The 17588-nt window shown below is 45.3% G+C and overlaps 1 protein-coding gene across 1 annotated transcript; it reads right to left on the bottom strand.

Moving 5' to 3' along the window:
- Window positions 1–729: 729 nt before the first annotated feature.
- Window positions 730–16686, bottom strand: CTC1 (CST telomere replication complex component 1). The gene is made up of 24 exons (XM_032679206.1): window positions 16642–16686; window positions 16422–16561; window positions 13835–14081; window positions 12918–13114; window positions 11174–11318; window positions 10548–10850; window positions 10248–10376; window positions 9694–9920; window positions 8116–8287; window positions 7831–8031; window positions 7470–7596; window positions 7155–7269; window positions 6360–6819; window positions 5929–6018; window positions 5492–5635; window positions 5135–5205; window positions 4248–4357; window positions 3763–3928; window positions 3422–3508; window positions 3178–3337; window positions 2632–2696; window positions 2207–2369; window positions 1953–2079; window positions 730–1222 (listed from the first exon to the last, which is right to left on the bottom strand). Exons 1-24 carry the CDS (start codon window positions 16660–16662, stop codon window positions 1062–1064), a joined length of 3828 nt encoding a protein of 1275 aa, XP_032535097.1. The 5' UTR covers window positions 16663–16686; the 3' UTR covers window positions 730–1061.
- Between the last annotated feature and the right edge of the window lie 902 nt (window positions 16687–17588).

Raw genomic sequence — 17588 nt, forward strand, 5'->3', positions numbered from 1 at the left:
GCCCAATAAACCCACTGCCTGACGTTTTAATACGTAGCTCAAACTAAGAGGAAAGAGAGAAAGGCAGGGGGGAAACACCGAACAAACAAAACTCCAAACAGCAGCTGCTCAAACGTGCTGTCAAGTACCACACATCAAGTTAAGGCAGGGAAGTAACAGCGTGTGGAATTTACTGGCCTGGAGAGCAAGATGAAGGATGTGGGTGCTATTTTGCCAAAAGCAAGTGCAGAATACTCAGTCATCAATGCAAGCAGATGGGAGAGGAATCTCTTCAGATGGTGATGTCCTAGATGTTGTTTTGGCTAGTCTGCTGTGCCACCACGGATACTGGCACTGCCATGGCACTGCCATGGCAACTCCTTCCTGATCAGGAACAGAGGGGCAAGCCTGTGGCATGCTCTGAGTTTGTATCACAGCCCATTGCCTGCCTCTTCTTACCAGCCCCACATAATGTTCAGGCTGCTGTTTAAGCTGCTGTGTCCAAATAATCTTGTGATTTACTATCGTGATCTGGTCTCCACAGAGCAACTTATTCACTTCCCTTCTCTTCTTGAAGGAAATGCTTTAAAAGTGTAATTTTAATAATTTCGATTAGGTTAAGAAGAACATACCTTGTGGCAACTGTATAGTTTTGTTACTTACAAAATGCCCATCTCTGGCTCATAAACCAAGGATCTATGTTCTGCCTCATTCCCCATCTAGCAAGTAAACCTTAATACTAAAATAGAGTGTTTTTAAAATACTATTTTAATAGCTTTATTTAGTAGATACTACCACATAAAATACACACATTGTGTGCCCTAGGCCCGAGGCAATGGCTATCACCTAGGAAGCATTGAACATTTTTCTTCCAAAATGTAGCCCAGTAGCACTGGTGGACAATGGTCTAGAAGGACCATTCAGGAATTCCACAAGTCACAGCAGTTTCTTGATTGCACCCTTCACCCTGTGCTCACAGGCCTGTGCTCCCACTGGAAAGGAGATAAAAAAAGCTCCCAATCTCAGCAGGTATTTCCATAATTCTTCTCCCAGTGGAAGAGATGTTAAACAGTGTCTCTCACTCAGCAGTAACTGGATGTCCTCCTAATCCTCTCACTGTTCAGGTAGCGTAAGGCATCTTGTTCCACTTCCTCCACATTCAGGCACAGCAGGCTCAGACGAGGTCCCATTTGTGACACAAACTCCACTTCACCACACCGAAAATTTCTCAGCTGTGCTGGAGCTGAAGGGGAAAGGTACAACCAGTAACAACTCTGTGGCTCTGTTCTAGCACATAGCTGTAGAAGTTGCTGGGAGAGGTAAGGCCTTGCAGCAGCTGCTTGGCATCTCCTAAACCTCAAAGGACAGCACGATTAATGAATACAGGATGCAGGCAGATTAATGCATTTGGCCAGCATCCCACTAACTTGGAGGAAACAGGCACTGGCACCATGAAATGCTGTGAACTATGTGCTGCTCACACAGCTGATGCACTGAGCTTTGTATCTCCTATCAGTATCAGTAACCTGGCCTGACAGACAGGGCACACAACAGTCAAAAATAATGTCTCTCACAGCTCCTCTGGTGAGCTTAGCAAATCAACCCCTGCAGCATCTGGACTCATTCTGAACACTTGATTTGAGAGGTCTGCACAGTAACTGGCAACCAGATTCCCGACCCATCCAAGGACTGGTAACCTTGTTCTAAAACAGCTCTATATTTCTTTGTAAAGTAGAAAATTTCATATATATTGTTTTAGATAGTGACTTTTGTAATATTATTTCTGTATATTTATAAGCATGGATCTGCTAAGACACATCTTAGCTCTGCACTACAGAATTCACAATTCCATGGAAATCGTTCAGACCTTGCTTTGTGGGCAGCAAAGGCACCTCTCCTTCCCCAGCCTGGTGAGATGTCTCCACCCTTCCTTCCCACACTAAATATTAGAAAAGCCAGCAGTGCTTGCTTACCAGGCTGCAAGATCTTGGAGGGCTTCCTGTCTAGGCTGAAATCCAGCAGGATAGGACGACAGATGAGAGGACTCCTGCACAGACTCCTTAGGTAGCAAGCAACAATATCCCCAGGTTCCTCTAGACACTGAGGAAGGAAAGGGTGTGTTACCAGAGAGTGTTCAGAGTGAGGCAGGGAGCCTCTGGAACACCCACAAGCAAAGGGAGATTCAGTTCAGCTGAGGCTGCACTTGCTACTGGAATAACCCACTCACCCCCGTGCCAGTAGCTTCCCCATGCTGAATGGACACGCTGCCCCTGCTCTGCACACAGTTCTGCAGAGCTTCCCACTCAGGAAGGCTCAGGCCCAGCATTGCTGCCACATGTTCATTCCTGCACAGCACCACAGCTTCACCTGTTCCGTCCTCCACCAGTACCCTGTGGAGAGAGCAGGCAGGGTGAGATGCAGAGGGAGGTCAGGACAATGCCTGGCTCCCTCACAAGGGTTACGCCCCAGACAACAGATCTCAGTAAAGCGAGAGGGAGGTTTGTTCACATCTCAGAAGACGTGACACCTCTAACTTCTATCTTTGCTATTCTGTCTACATTCCATCCTTGGTCTGATTTCCCCCCTTCTTTTTGTGGTGCAATTTGCTCCCTCCTTCCCATGTTTCCCACACCCAATCTCTACAGTGCTTACCGTGCACTGGCTTGTCTCACTCCTGTGTGTGATGGACATGGTGGACTGTGTCGGGTGCACCTCCCCTGAAGGAAGAATAAAGCTACAGCTATGTATGGGTGGGTATAAGAGAGAGGGGGAAGGGACACTGCTTTTTTTAAATTCTTTCCTAATTAAGTATGCAAAGGATTAAGGAATTGCACTGCATTTCCAACGAGTGTCTTGGGAAAAGTTTCTATGGGGAGAAAAATCACCTGCTGCAAGATGCTGAAGCCCAACAGCAGTGAACACGGGAAGAGCAGAGCACTAACAGAGCAGGATTCTCCTCTTTCATGTGCTCACTTCACCCCCAGTCCTACCTGTCAGCCTGCCTGGCATTAGATACATACTTCTAATCCATTGTCACTTTGGTCCCGTTCTAATATGCAAGTCCTTCTTAGACACTGGGAAAAGAGGGCTTGGAATTGGGATAGGAACTCTTATTTCTTCAACATGGTAGCAAAGGATGTGTCAGAGTAGAAAATCTGCAAGACCTCTCACAAATTATCTCTGTGGAAGCTTGAATACCTCCTTGAAAATGCTGCTGCAAAGTGAGCAAACCCATTGCAGGTATACAGTCAGTACACAGGACAAGTGGCATAAAATCCGTGCCCGGGGTAGGTTTTGCAGGTGAGGTCGTAAATTGGACAGAAACACTAGTGAGGGGGATGAGGCTTCTCCTGCAGGACTAGAAGAAATAGGAATTTGAGAAGCTTAGAACATAGAAACTTTTCTAAGGACACTGTAAGTTGAGAACAGACCCTGAAGTTACCTGGAAGGAAAGAGTAGGTGAGAAGCTGGCAGAGATATGATGCTCACACAGCTGCAGGCAATGTATGTGCAATAAACATTACGAAATCTGCAATATGAAAGAGTATATGTCAAAAAGAGCTTGTAGAAACTAAATGTTCAGTTTTCTTGGGATGACTGGGCTGATCTTCATTTGTAACATGATAGGAAAATAATTTGTAGAAAGGGATTTGGAGGCATGAAGGTATGGACAAGGGATCAAAGTCCACAGGAGAGATGTTTAGAGATGTTAAGGTTAAGAGAGAGTTTAAAAGACAATAAGAGAGGTCAGAGCCTGGATCAGGGCTCTAAAGACAGGGGTACCTTGAGATTTTGCGTTCCAAGTTCTGGAAGAGGATCTTGGCTCCAGGTAGCAAACCCCAGAGATGCTGCAGATAGGTGGCAGTAATGTAAATGTCTATCACAACAGGGGAGCCTGGAGCAACTGAAACGCTGAGCTTCACACTGTGATCACTGGCTAGCAGGTTCCCTGAGGAGGCACAGAAGCACACACCCCATGAGCTCACTCACACACAGGCAGCACACACCGTCACTGAGTTGGACCTGCCAGAACTGTTTTTCCTCCCATCACAGTGTTCTGCCTCACAGGTTTGCAGGTACAGCATTCCCATCCCCACACATGCAGTGTGCAGTTTCCTAGCCCTCTGACATGCAATGGGATGCAACATCCTGGCATACTTCCACTATTCTCAGATACAGCAGCACAGTTAGCCAAGTGCATTGCCTCTCTGAAACAGAAAGGAACAAAAATCAATCTGTCGTAACTGGATAAGCTGTCACAACCTTACCTTTCTGCCTTGGAAGGCGAACAGTCACAGATGGCTTCTCATTCTTGGGAGAGGCACACAAGGTCCTCTCCACTATCTCACCAGAGAAAGAAACAAGGGAACCTGTAAAACTGAGAAGAGACCAGGATTTTTGTCCTGACTGAAGACAAAAGTAGTGGAGGAAGGCCTGACTTGAAGATTGCAAAAAAGGACTGGGTGAAGTGCTGTTGCTTGAGCCCAGTCTCAGAGGAACCTGTCCTTGAGTACCTGAGCTACTGGAGTAGCTACCAGCTTGCTGCAGTCTACCCCATCCAGGGACAAGAGGCCCCTTTAACTTGCTTTCTGCCTCTTCAGGCTCAGCAGTGAAGAAGAGTAAGGCATTACAGCCTTTTTATCTGCTTAACTCCTAATTGTTTTTCTTAATTAGAGGAAGAAGCCAAGGAAAGAAAAAAAGTTTATTGTAAGGCACTGGTGAAAATTCCAGTGTGCATGCATATCACCCCAGATTAAATATGCTTTGAACAGAAAAGCTTCTAATTCTAGTATTTTTTGAGTAAGTTATGCTAAAATAAATCTACAAACAACAACAATAAGTCATATATTCAGTCTCATTTTCCCTGCTGCACCTGTTTCCACTTCTGCCAGGAATTTAGCAGAGAACTTTGGATGCTAGTCCATACCACCAGTAGCTGAAACATTTTCTAGACACTATTTTGCAGTGTCCAGAAATCCGTTTAGCTTTGATAACCAGGAGGGGAGAGGTGTGGACTGCTTCCACACAGGAAGATTTCCAAACCATATTCTTAGAGTGTTAATCGCTGTTTAATATAGTACTGTTTGCAATAAAAATGAATACAGACCCATTCCCTAAGACACATTCTCTTGTAATTTGGGGCAGACCAACATACCTGCTGCTAAGCACTTCTGGAATGGAGAAAATTCTCTGGTCCATGCCTGTCAGCACCATCCTTGCTGCCAGCTAGAAGTGAGGGAGACATAGCCTCAGACAGATTGCAGTTTACAGGTATCCCCAGCCAGAGCAGTGAAGACAAGTCCTGCACACTTAGAGGTCGGTCAAGCAATTCATGTTTCCTTTCCAGATTAATTCTGAGGCAGAAAAATGTGAAGCCCGGCAGCAGCTTCTGATGGAGCTTCGAGCAGAACAGGACCATCAACAAGATACTCTGTACTGATAATTTTCTAGCTAGTTTTGGAGAGATCTGCAAGTCATCTGTGAAAGCCCAGAGCAATAAGGCACTGCATACCTGGCGCTCAGGCAGACAGGAGATCCAGGTCTCATGCTGTAAGTGCCAGGTATCTTGGACAGGCAGGCACAGGGGGCAAGACGGCCTGGTCAGGAAGGTTGCTGACACAGGTGGAAAACAGAGCTTGTCAAACACTTCCAAGTCCTGAGGTAAGAGTGACAAGGCAAGACAAGAAGACTTAAAGTTATTTAAGCTTAAAGTTATTTAGGGAAAAAGGGGAAGAACAATGGTTTAAAGAAAAAAAAAAAATCCATGGAACTCAGAGCTCTCAGAATTTTGATCAAACACAGAACTGAAGCAGTTTCTTGGCAAGACAAACGGAAATTCCAAGCCTCAAAAACAGCTTAGTCACCCTCTGATTCCTTGACTCTCGCATGCAGTTCATTCCAAACCACTGCAGACTCCTAGAGGAAACAGCAAGATGACGTCTCTCTTACCGAGCAGCAGGGCACAATGAAGCGATACAGTCCATCCTGGTGCAGAAATGGAAACCATCGTAGAGACTTTCCCATAAAGAGGAGTAGTGCCTGGTGAGGGAGGGAAGAGAGAAAGAAGGTGATGACAAGTGTTAGGAAAAAGGCACAAAATGAAAAATACAGCGAGAGCAAGCCCAGCCCAGGCAACACCTTAATAGAGAAGTAAGATTAGCACAACCAAGGCTATGAGAAAGTAGATGCATTTACAGGAAGGTGACAGAGAGGAGCTGGAACTTCCTTGGGGTGGCACAAGGAAGTTGCCTGCATAAACACACACCTCTACCAAACACAAAACCCACTTTCCCACTGATTAGTAATCTAGATATCTAATTATCACACAGGCTCCCTGAGGAGCCCCCCCCCCATCAAACCACACCCCAAAACTGCCTCACTTCTTGCTGTGTCACGCTCTCTTCTCTATCACAACTGGTGTCCTCCAGCTCTGGTAGATTCCCAATTTCTCTAGGGTGGCTCCACAGCCGAGGTCTGCCCAGCCACAGCACTGTTGCCTGGAAACTGTGCTGCAGCTCCTGTCCTTCTCCATCTTCTTTGGGTAGTTGGTAATTGCGTAACATAAGCCCCTCTTTCTGGGTAACCAAGAACAGGTGAGATACACAGCTGGATGTTCCAGTGCTACTGTGCCCCCCCTGACAGTTCTCATCTCTGTGAGTATCTGACTTGGGATCCTCCAATTTCAGCACTTTTGCCTCAGGAGCATCCAGCTCAGGTGTTACATTGTCATCTTTCTTCTTCCTCAAAGAGGTGCTGTTTTCACTCCTAAGGCCTTTCTGAAGTTGTCCTTCAGCAGCATGGAGAACCTGAACATCCTCAAAGTAGAACTGCACATAGACACTGAAACAAAAAATGGTAGTAGTGAAACTCCCTGTCCCTGAGAGGTGCCTGTCCAAAACAAATGACTATCTGGGAAAAGCACTAGCTGGGGAGTGCCCCACAGGTATTCATCACGAGCCATGGGAGAGAGGGAAGTAGAAGCCAGCTGTGTGTATTCTGAACAAAATACAGATGGTGCGTTTGTTGCTGATAAAGAGCTCATTTTCTACAAATAGGAAAGGACAGTTGTTTTGGCAATGAAATGCTACGTTGATAAGAAGCTTTACCACAGACCCCAAACAGTTGTAGAACTGAAGAGTCATGATTTTACTCGCATACCGAATAAAGGGACTCACCTGGTTTTTTTCTCCCTCACATGTTCAAGATTTTCCAGGTGCTCCCAGGAGGGAAAATCAGTCTGAAGGAATCTCTCCACTACAAGTTGGTAGTTTTCCACCTGCAAGAGTGATCCTGCAAACACATCAGAGAAAGGAGCTGAGCTAAATAAAAAGAGAACATGAAACCAGTAAACTCAATATCCTCATTTTAAAGTCACGAGGTCAGGCAGTGACAGTTCAGCATCTCCATACCAAGTCTCTTCTTCCTTGTTTTGGAGCTGAGTGGCAGAAAAGCAAAAGATCAGCACTCAAATATAGTTTAGTGGGACATACCTATGAGAGCTGTATTGGCAAAGGGGCTACCATCCTTCTGGGATATCACACAGGGAAGCGTGCTGCTCTTGTCCTGCAGCTGGAGCGAACTGCTCCTGGACGAGACTCTCAGCACACCCAGCAGTATCTGCAACAGAAAGGAAGCCACAATGAGCATCAAACAATTCCCATCTTTGAAAGCCATAAATCAAAGTGTGTGGAGTAGCAGCTGAAATTCAACCTGTTTTCAACACATCTCAGCCAGAAAAGCAGTGTCATTTCTGAACAGGAAAAATAGGCATGCACTAGACAGGGTGCAGGAAGGCATGGGGGGATCTGAGAACTCTCAAGGCACAGGCAGTAAAGGGAACAAGGCACTTACTAGTCGGGGCTGGAAACTTCCGGCTGAGAGTGTGCAGTAGGACCAGGCCAGTCTGCGATTCAGGTCCTGGGTGCCCATATGCTGTGCTTCCAAGGGAGAGAGCAACTGTGATGGACTGAAGCCTTCCCAGCTCTTCTGCTGGGCCACATGGCAAACTGCAGACAGAGATGGGGCCTGGCATGGGGGGTCCAGAGTCAAATACTATGAAAAAAGAGAGAAAGAATGAATCAGCTGATTTTCTTCCCGTCAGACAAACAGCAAACAGCTCACAGAGCATTTACTCACTTTCTGCAGGGGACAATGGTGTACTTTTGCTAGAATTTCTTTATAAATATCTCTTGCTTTCTCTCTGTCTGGCACCATAGCTTGCAGAAGGGGGACAAGGAACTTTTCAGCAGCTCCTGGGTTTTGGTGAGTACAGCTAAGCAGTCGACGGTGCCCAAAGAAACAAGAAAACCTGAAGAGAAATTATGACTGTTAAAAACACTAGGAGTCCTCACATTTTAGTGACTCTTGCATGTAAGTCAGGGATTCCTTCTGCTTGTTATGAGTGAATACTCTGTATAAGATAGGAACTAAAGAGAGCAAAAAAAGAGCATCAAGTAATTGAAAAAAAAACCCGAACATTTAAAGCCAATGCAGATTCCTTTTGGGCAAGCAGACAAGGAATAGGAAAATATACAGAAATGGACAGAGTAACAAAATCTCAAAACTAAAGCAGCCAAAAAACTAAACCACGTCTCCCTCTAAGTCACAAAAATGGATCTCCATGCATTTTGGCTAAGCTTGGTATCATTACTCATGTTAGGTACACCTGGCTTTCTTTTACAGGATGCAAAAAATCACAAGGCAGAAACAACCACAGACTACTCTTGTTCCAATATTCTTCTCACGTGGTGTTCCTTTCAGAAGTTTAGATTACTGCTTTTGAAGGCCTGGAAGTGATCACGCTGCCAGTCAAAATATGACTTAACAACAGAAAGTGAACTCAAATGAAAAGAGATAGCAACTAACTCCCTGGAACAATTTTCAAGCAGTAGCAGGACTTGGCAATCATGTTTAAAGTGAAAAAGATAATAAAACCCCTGAAACTTATAGCTAGCACAGTTCCCAGGGCAAAAATTAAGCTGTTTTATTGGAAAGCATAGTAAAAATTCCACAGTGCCAGTAAAGGACAGGAACGCTGAACATTCTATGAACTGCTGAAATTGACTGAAATTAAATGTATACATTTTGAAGTCCAAGACAGCAGTTACAGTGATCAACCACAGCGCAGCCATCAGGGAGAGCAGGAAGCCATCTGGAAGACCCAGAGATAAGCATGGGTGGGAAAATCTGCTAAGACAGAGGCTCTCAAGGAAATGATCACACTACCAGCAACACTCAGAATACCTCAAAGGGACATGCTGAGCAGCTCCTGCCGCTTCTGTGAGCGGCCAGGACACGAGCCTTTGTATTGGTTGTGATCTAGTTGTAGCAGCATTTTCCAGCTGCAGCCTCAGTGTCCTTCTTGATTTGCCAAGCAAACCACATTGGCAGGCAGACATCCCTACAGTGCTTCTGTATTTCAGGACAAAACTTCCCAGGCAGGACTACATGAGCACAATGTCCTGGAGTGTTGCAGCTTCCCGAGAGCAGTGGGCTTGAAAACTGTACAGGATTTTCTCATAAGAACAAATGCAAAGTACAAGCAACTGGACACTGTGTGAAATCTAGATGAATAGCTTACTTAGGCTGATAAATCAGAACCAATAGCTGCTAATGCTATCCAAGCATAAAAATTTTGTGAACACTTGGTCTAGAAGATACCCAAGTAGTCTACAAAGCACATTTACAAATGGCCTGACTTAGAACTGTCCTCACCTCTCCTCAAAGGTCTCCAGGAGGCTCACCAGCCAGAGGTAGAGTGGCATACCAAGATTGTAGCGGAAGAGCAGCTGTAAGCAGAGATTTCCTGAAGAGCTTGGTGGCTGGTAGGGGGTGCTGAGCCTTGAAAACCTCTTCAGCACAACAGCGCTGCTCAGGCAAGCACCAAGTACAATGAAAGGGAAGGATACCAGAGGCTTCTGCAGGAGGTGGACATCGATGAGCTGAGATATACAGATATACAACATAAGAGATAGCTAGTCTGCCACCACTCCCCCAAACCATCACCCCACCCTAAACTCTTGGTCACCCTAATGGATTGTCTACAATCAGGCCTGAGGCACCTGGCATGGTTTAGAAAGGAATCAGATAATAGTAATTTCAACTCTAATGACTGAGCCTAGACCGTAAGATCCCCAATTCTGTTCTAGATACTTGTTGATATAGTTCCAGTGTTGCTGGAGCCTTCTGTTGACCCACACACTCACAAGCCATCCCCAGGGCCTGAGTCTTTTCCATAAATGCTTTATGATTTGCACGTCTCAACTTACTTCCACACATGCTCCTGGCCGGAGTCCACGTGCAGATTTCAACACTGGGAGGTAAGCAAGGCACAAGCAGACTTGGTTATCCAGTAAAAAGAGACCAGCTTGGACATTGAGTATTTTGGTGACAACTCCCTAAATAGCAAGCAAACAGAAAGTTACAGGAGTGTAGAGAGTTCCAAAATGTAAGAGACTCATAGGTCTGAGCAGTAAGGAAATAAACTCATGATGAAAATAAGTCCTTGCAGACCATGAGCTGAAACCCTACAGGATGAGTGGGTGAAGGATAACCCTACAAATCCTTACCACATAGGAGATGATCTTGGACTCTCTGGTTGATCTTGGCCCCTCCTCTTCAACTCCCAGCTCCAAGGAGCCACTGAGCTGCTCAGCAGTCTCAAGGGAAGAAGACTGAGTGGATTCTCCTCGCCAAGTACTGTTCAGTGGCTGCTCCCTCACGTGCTCCGCACAGTAGGGTAGAAGGCAGGAAGAAACACCCGTGACAAATGTCTTTTGTCCAGATTTCTTCAGGCTGGACATACTCAGGCCTGTTATTGTGTACCTGTGACCCAAATGGAGCACATGATGCCATGCCAGCTGGCTGGGTTCCTAGAGCAGAAAAAACCAAAAGTGACATCAGCATCAACCACACTGAAAAAAATTCTTCCCTCCAGAGGATTGCCTCACACTCTTAGCAAAAGGGTGGCATCTGCAAGACATTTACAGACACTGCAACTGCATGAGGTAGGAGGACACAGAATTAGACTTCTTACATACAGAGACTATTATAGCTGCATGGAATATTAAAAAAAGAAAAATCACTAGAAAAGGAAGAATAAATCAAAATGGGAAATCAAGGGCAAGCTTCAAAGAATTAATCAACTAGCACATACACAGACCATGAATTTGTGAGCAAAATTCCAAGGACTTACCTGCACCAGCACAGGGACACAAACAGCTGAGGCGAAGCACTTTAGAAACAGAAAGAAGAAAGTCTTGTGGCGAACACAAAGGAGAGGCCCGAGTCTGATCAATTCACCTGCTACAGTAAGCTTTGATCTTCTCCTACATGGAATCCTAGAGGGCAATTGAGGAGGCAGATGAAATCAGATGAAAGAACAACTCAAAAGTATCTCAAAAGCAAAATAAACACATATGCAGGATGCATTTTTTAGAAATAAAGGATCCAACAAGGCAATATGAACAATCACTCAGAGAGGTTTTTAAAACAATATTTGGTTACAAAATTTGTACTTTAACTTGTATATACTAAATCTCTTTGATGTTTTAAAAAACCTTAATATTTGAAGACAGAAGGGTTATGTTGAACAAATTCACATGTTCATGACAACAGTCAGATTATAAAAAGCTTTACCACAAACTGGATGCTAATTGTAGGTCTAAAGGAGAAGGAAAAAAGAAGTCACAAGCAATTCTTCAGCAGAAAACAGAACTTGGATTTGTAGATCCATGGAACGTGACCCTGTGGAAGCTCTAAGCCTGTAAACCAAAGAGGCCTGAAAGCAATAATGGAGTCTTTCTAACAAACTTGGCACAGAGTGAAAGAGCAGCAAAACCAAAAGCAGATGAGAGGAGAGAGAGGTGATATTTCTTTAATCGTTTCTGTTTGTCATTTCAAACAATGAAAAAAAAATTCAAACAAATTGTTTGTAATTTTCATTTCAGCTCCTATTGGACTTGAGTATAACCATTCCACTTACTCTAAACAAACACATTCTTGATTCTAAAACATATAAACAATTATCTAACTTTATGACTTTGGAAAAAAAACAAAACCAGGATGTCCACACACAGTAATACCAGCAATTCATTGTTAACATTTTTAAAGAAGGAACATGGAAAATTGGTCAGATATCAGCCAGTAGTAGAGGAGCTTTATGTTAAAAGCCTGAGAACATATACTGAAATATGGAACTAGTTTTCTTGTTTAGAGAGGTCCCTTGAGCAAAATCAAATACGCTTAAAATAATTTTCTCACAGGCAGATAAACCCAATTAAAGCAAAAGATAACTAAAAAGAAGCAGCATGACTAGTGACATTTTATTGTATACTGCAACTAAATTACACCAAGAATTCTCTGCTCAAGAAGATAAAACATGATCTAGCACAACCGGGAATTATCAACTTCAGTAAGATTTGTAATTCCATTGGCTACATTTTCACACACTGTAAACTAAAGAACAGTTACTCTCATCAGTTGACATTTCACTGGTACCTTTATCTTAGTAATATGATAAAAACTTGACCAGTGGCATATATTAATTTCATATTACAATCTAGGCTTACTTTCAATTACTCTTCTCGTTCACTGAAGGCTAAAAAAAAAAAAAAAAGTTACACTAAAAATTTTAGCCTAAAAGTTGAATCAACACTTCTTTCTCATATCCTCTCTGTAATATCAAAATACATCTGGAAATAATTTAGATTTGTCTTATTTTATCAAAATACAGAATAAAAACTTCCAATTAAGTCCTGGAAAACAGATGATTAGTGAAAAGTGGCTTTATTGTTTAACTTTTACTTCCACCACTCACCGTTAAACTTCCACCTGTGGCAGAAACAGAATTTGTCTCTTCCTAAGCCAAGTGATTTTCATGGTACCTGTCAAACCAGACTAACAGTGCTGTGATGGAATTGAGCATGTTATGTGTTTACCTGGAGGTAAGCAGTGGCTCAGCTGATGTTGGGTAGGCGACTGGAATGCTGTGAAGTGCTTTCTTGGGGGTGTTTACTAGCACTGGATCCTCCAGGATTTCCAAGTACCCTGCTGCACTCTGGTCTGTCTGTGGTATATATGACCAGCTCGGGAAGAGGACCAGTGACTCCAACCACTCAAGTTCAAAATGCAGGAGCTAAACCAAAAGATGAGATAAAAGCTTGAGATACGTTATAGTATGTTTTCTCAATGTTACTTACAATATTCATTACTAATCCACCCTTGCATGTGCATCACAAACTCGTCTACTGCTGGGCTTCATTACTAAATGAGAGCAGTGTTTTCTGCCCACTCTCTTATCTTGCATGGAGAACTTCTGTCCTTCCAGATGCAAACCTGGAAGAGATTTGCTGAGCTCTACAGCCAGCATTTCATGGGTTATAGTAACACCCTACCAAAAGGTGATAATTCATTCACTGCAAGGCTTATTTCAGACTATTTTTCTAAAATTCTCACCTGCTTTCTTTTCCCCTGTGTTTTCAGTTAGAAGTTCATACCAATATAACTTTTTTCTAGTCTTTGCCTCCTTGGAAAGCACAACTTCAGTTCTCTGCCATCACTACTCCAGGGGTTGTTTCTTATCTAGACACCCTTGCAATGACCTTCAGAAGGCTTTTAAGTCAATTGTCATGTCTCTTTTTTCTGGGCCAGCATGTTCAATATTTCTTCTACCAATGAAAAATCTGACATGCTCTGCCCTCTCCCCAGGTTCTAAGCTTGTTGTTTTCCTGCCTGCTACAGAGATGTGTTATTTCCCTCAATAAAGACTTTGGCAGAACATTTGAAGCCCTAGGTGGTCTGTGACACTGCCCCGGAAGTGGGAATAAACACAGAACCCCTCAGACCAAGGACATACCTCACATGGAATTATCCCAGTATTGTCCTTCACATATAGGCAACCATCTACCAACTTTTCTTTGTTCTCTTGCCTTCCATCTGTTATACAGCCAACCAAGATCAGGTAAGTCCTTGGCAAAGCGGTCTGTGTGGGTAAAGCACCTTGGCCTTGATGAGCCCATTCTTTAAATTCGTTAGTGCTCCAGGTCAGGTGGCTGCAGCAGGGTATACGCTGCTGATGCTGTAGGTCAGAAATGGAGATGAAACTGGAAAAAAAAAGAAAAAAAGAAAAAGAAAAGTGAGAATATAGCAGGATGTAGGAAAAACTCTGTCTGCAAAGTTTAGAGATTACGGTGATCATCGCAGTGGACGCTGCTTGGCTAGGCCAGAAGAGTCCTAGCACACCCAGAGTGTGGTCTGATGATACAACATGGCAAGAACCAACTCATTCACTGGCATTTCTCAATTATCTCTCTCAACTCAGTAAACATGTCTGTTCTACTTGAGTATCCTCTCTGAAAACAGACATCCTTTGCTACTACAGTTATGTGAGCAGGCATGGAGAAAATTTGAAAAGAAATAATAATGAGACTTAATAAACATGTTTTCAAGGACATGTGGGAGGTGAGAAGGAGAATAGTTACTAGTTCAGACATTTCTAGCTTGAATGGGACACTCCGTGAGAAACCCCCACAACTTGTCCACAGTTTACATATCAGTAACAAAGACAGGTAAATAATACAGACTAATTCCATCATTTGGTGCTAAAATTGCTGAACTGTAGTAAAAATAATTTTGAACAACTTCTAGATGAAGATTGTGACAGTTTTGGAACAAATTCTCTCCTGTGGATAGTTTGCACAATACAAAGCTGAGAGACAGCAGCCCAGTAATATTAGACTGGGCTTCCACTCATAAGAACAGAGCCAAGCTTAGCCCTGAATCTTTCCACCCACCCTTCCTGGCTTTGGGGAGAGGGGGAAGGATAAGATGCAACATTAAATCAACCACATCTGAAGCCATCCACAGTTTAGCATCTATCATGCTTAGACTGACCATGGTACTGAACATGGGAGAGAACAAGGTAGTATCCTCAGTAGATTCTAAACCTTTTCAGTGTTTATTATGGTCATGGCAGCATTCATCGTTGGTGTTTACATCCTAGCTGTCTGTGCTAGAGAATTAAGGGAAGTCCTCTGTCCATGTTAGCATCAACACTGAAAGAGCAAACACAAACTGTTCTCCAGATAGTGACTTTAGTACTTGTTTCCAGTGAGGTTCGCTGACAATTTCAGGTTGTGAAACTGGAGCTTTATTGACAATACACACTTGCTCAGTAGCAGGACATAATCAAGTTCAGGGAGCATGAATTTGAAGAGTTTCACTTGACTAGTCAGGTGTCAAAAGTTCAAAGTCAGAAATGAATCAGCAATAAACATAATTTAGATATTAAAAAAAATTAATCAAAAAACATAGATTTATGCATGTATTTGTGTATTTCACAGAAATCTGAACAGGAGATTAGCTGAAAATGTTCCATTCTCAGAGACAGAGCAGTATCAGGAAAACTGACACCTATGATCCACAAGGAGAACACGGTGCTGCTCATATTTTTGTCAAATGTGCCGGGTGCTTTTTGGGAGAAACCCAAACTACAGCAGTACGCTGGGTCCTGATTATCACATACAGAGAACTAAACAGACTCCCTTCTGGTGCTCCAGAGCTTGGTGGTTAGTTGTAGATGTAGCATGCTGCTCACAAACAGACCACGGGCCTCATATGAGACAACTAACAAATACCTTCAACTCTTCTGTATGAATATGTTCTCCTGAATCTAAACCAAACTCTGGTTTAAACATCATAAAATGTATAGAAAAAATATGGCTTAGATGAGACCATTTTAGCTCGCTTAAAAGATCTACCATCTACATTCATAAACTGTTAGTACAAAATTAAAAGTCACAAGTCCCTAGTCACTTCCAATTGACCTTTGCCCCCAAGCTGGCTGTGCCAAAGGTTTTAGTAGACTTTCTCCCATCATAAGCTGGAGCAAGAGAAAAACAGATCCAGACAAGCCAAATCTTCCAATATAGATATCTCTCAACAAGCTTTATGTTTTTCGTGATGGTGAGCATCCAAAAGCCTTTCCTATTAAAATATGGACCACGTTATTCTAAAGTGCACACTTGAACGCTGACCTCGGCTGGCCAACAGCTTCGGAGACTGTACGCAGAAACATCCTCCTGGGCAGGCTGCCAGGATCCAGCCGGGAAGGTGCCGTGTAAGCGCTGTGCAGAACAGCAGCTCGCCCTCGGCGAGATGCTCCACTTCGGTGACACCCTCTGCCTACCGCAGACTGGCGGATACGGTGCTTATTCATACCGCAAGGGCGGCCGGGGGCGCACCGAAGCCAAAGAAAGGCGTGTGGTTACCTGTGTTCGACAACATCACTCCCACACTCGCCATCCGGGGCGGGCACGGCGCACGGACGAGCCGCGCTGAGATCCCGGGAGGGCCGCGCATGGGCGCCGGGCCAAAAACGGGCACCCCCGGCTCCGTTCCTCCATCCCATTCCGCCCCTTCCCCTCAACCCGCCCTGCCGTCACCTGTAGCCGAGCGGCAGCGCCCCGCCGCCCGCACTCCGCAGGCAGCGCAGCACCGCCTCCAGCGCCACTGGCTCCTGCCCTTCCGACCCCGGGAGCGCCCGGTGAGCGAAGTCCTGAGCCTCCCGCAGCCAGCGCTGCTCCTGGGGGAGAGAAGCAGAGGAGCGGGGCCTCAGCGCCGAGCGGCGGGGAGGTTTCGGGGCCCCCCCGGTCCCTCACTCACCGCCGCGCTGGGCGCCGCCATGACAGGCCGCGCGCACCGCGCCGTTGCCGTGGCGACGCGGAGGCGGGAAACGCGCAGAGGCTGCCGGGAGAGCCAAGAGGTACCGCCCCCGCGCGGCCCTTCCCGCCCCTCCCGAGCCGGGTGGCGAGGAATGGGATCCCGAGGGGATACCGGGAGAGCTCTGCCCGGGGTGGGGGTGTGACCCCGGCTGGATGCTAGGCACCCACCAAAAAAGCCCTATTGCTCCCCTCTACAAACGGGCAGAGAAGAGAAAATAAACTGAAAGGTTCGCGTGTTGAGATACGGACAGGGAGAGATCAATCACCGATTACCGTCACGGGCAAAACACACTGAACTTGGGGATATTAATTGAATTTGTTACCAACAAAATCAGAGCAGGATAGTTGGAAGTAAAAGAAATCTTAAAAGCACCTTCCCCCCACCCATCCCTCCTTCCCTGGCTCTACCTCCTCCCCTCCAGCGGCGCAGGGAGACGGGGAATGGGGGGTACAGTCAGTTGTTGTTTCTGCCGATGCTCAAGGAGAAGACTCCTTCCCCTGCTCCTGCGGGGTTCCTCCCACAGGAGACAGTCCTTCACGGACCTCTCCGGCGTGAGTCCTTCCCACGGGCAGCAGTTCTCCGTGAACGGCTCCAACATGAGTCACTTTTCCACGGGGTCAGTCCTTCAGACACGGGCTGCTCTAGCGTGGGTCCCCCACAGGGTCACAAGTCCTACCAGGAAAACCTGCTGCAGTGTGGGCTCCTCCTCTATGGGACGGCAGGTCCCTGCCAGGAGCCTGCTCCAGTGCAAGCTTCCCACAAGCTCACAGCTGCTCCAATATGGGGCTCCTCCACGGGCTGCACGTGGATCTCTGCACTCCTGTGGTCCTCCATGGGCTGCAGGGACACAGCTGCTTCACCACGGTCTTCAGCACGGGCTGCAGGGG

Source organism: Chiroxiphia lanceolata, chromosome 2 (genome assembly GCF_009829145.1).
Source record: "Chiroxiphia lanceolata isolate bChiLan1 chromosome 2, bChiLan1.pri, whole genome shotgun sequence".
Taxonomy (NCBI): domain Eukaryota; kingdom Metazoa; phylum Chordata; class Aves; order Passeriformes; family Pipridae; genus Chiroxiphia; species Chiroxiphia lanceolata.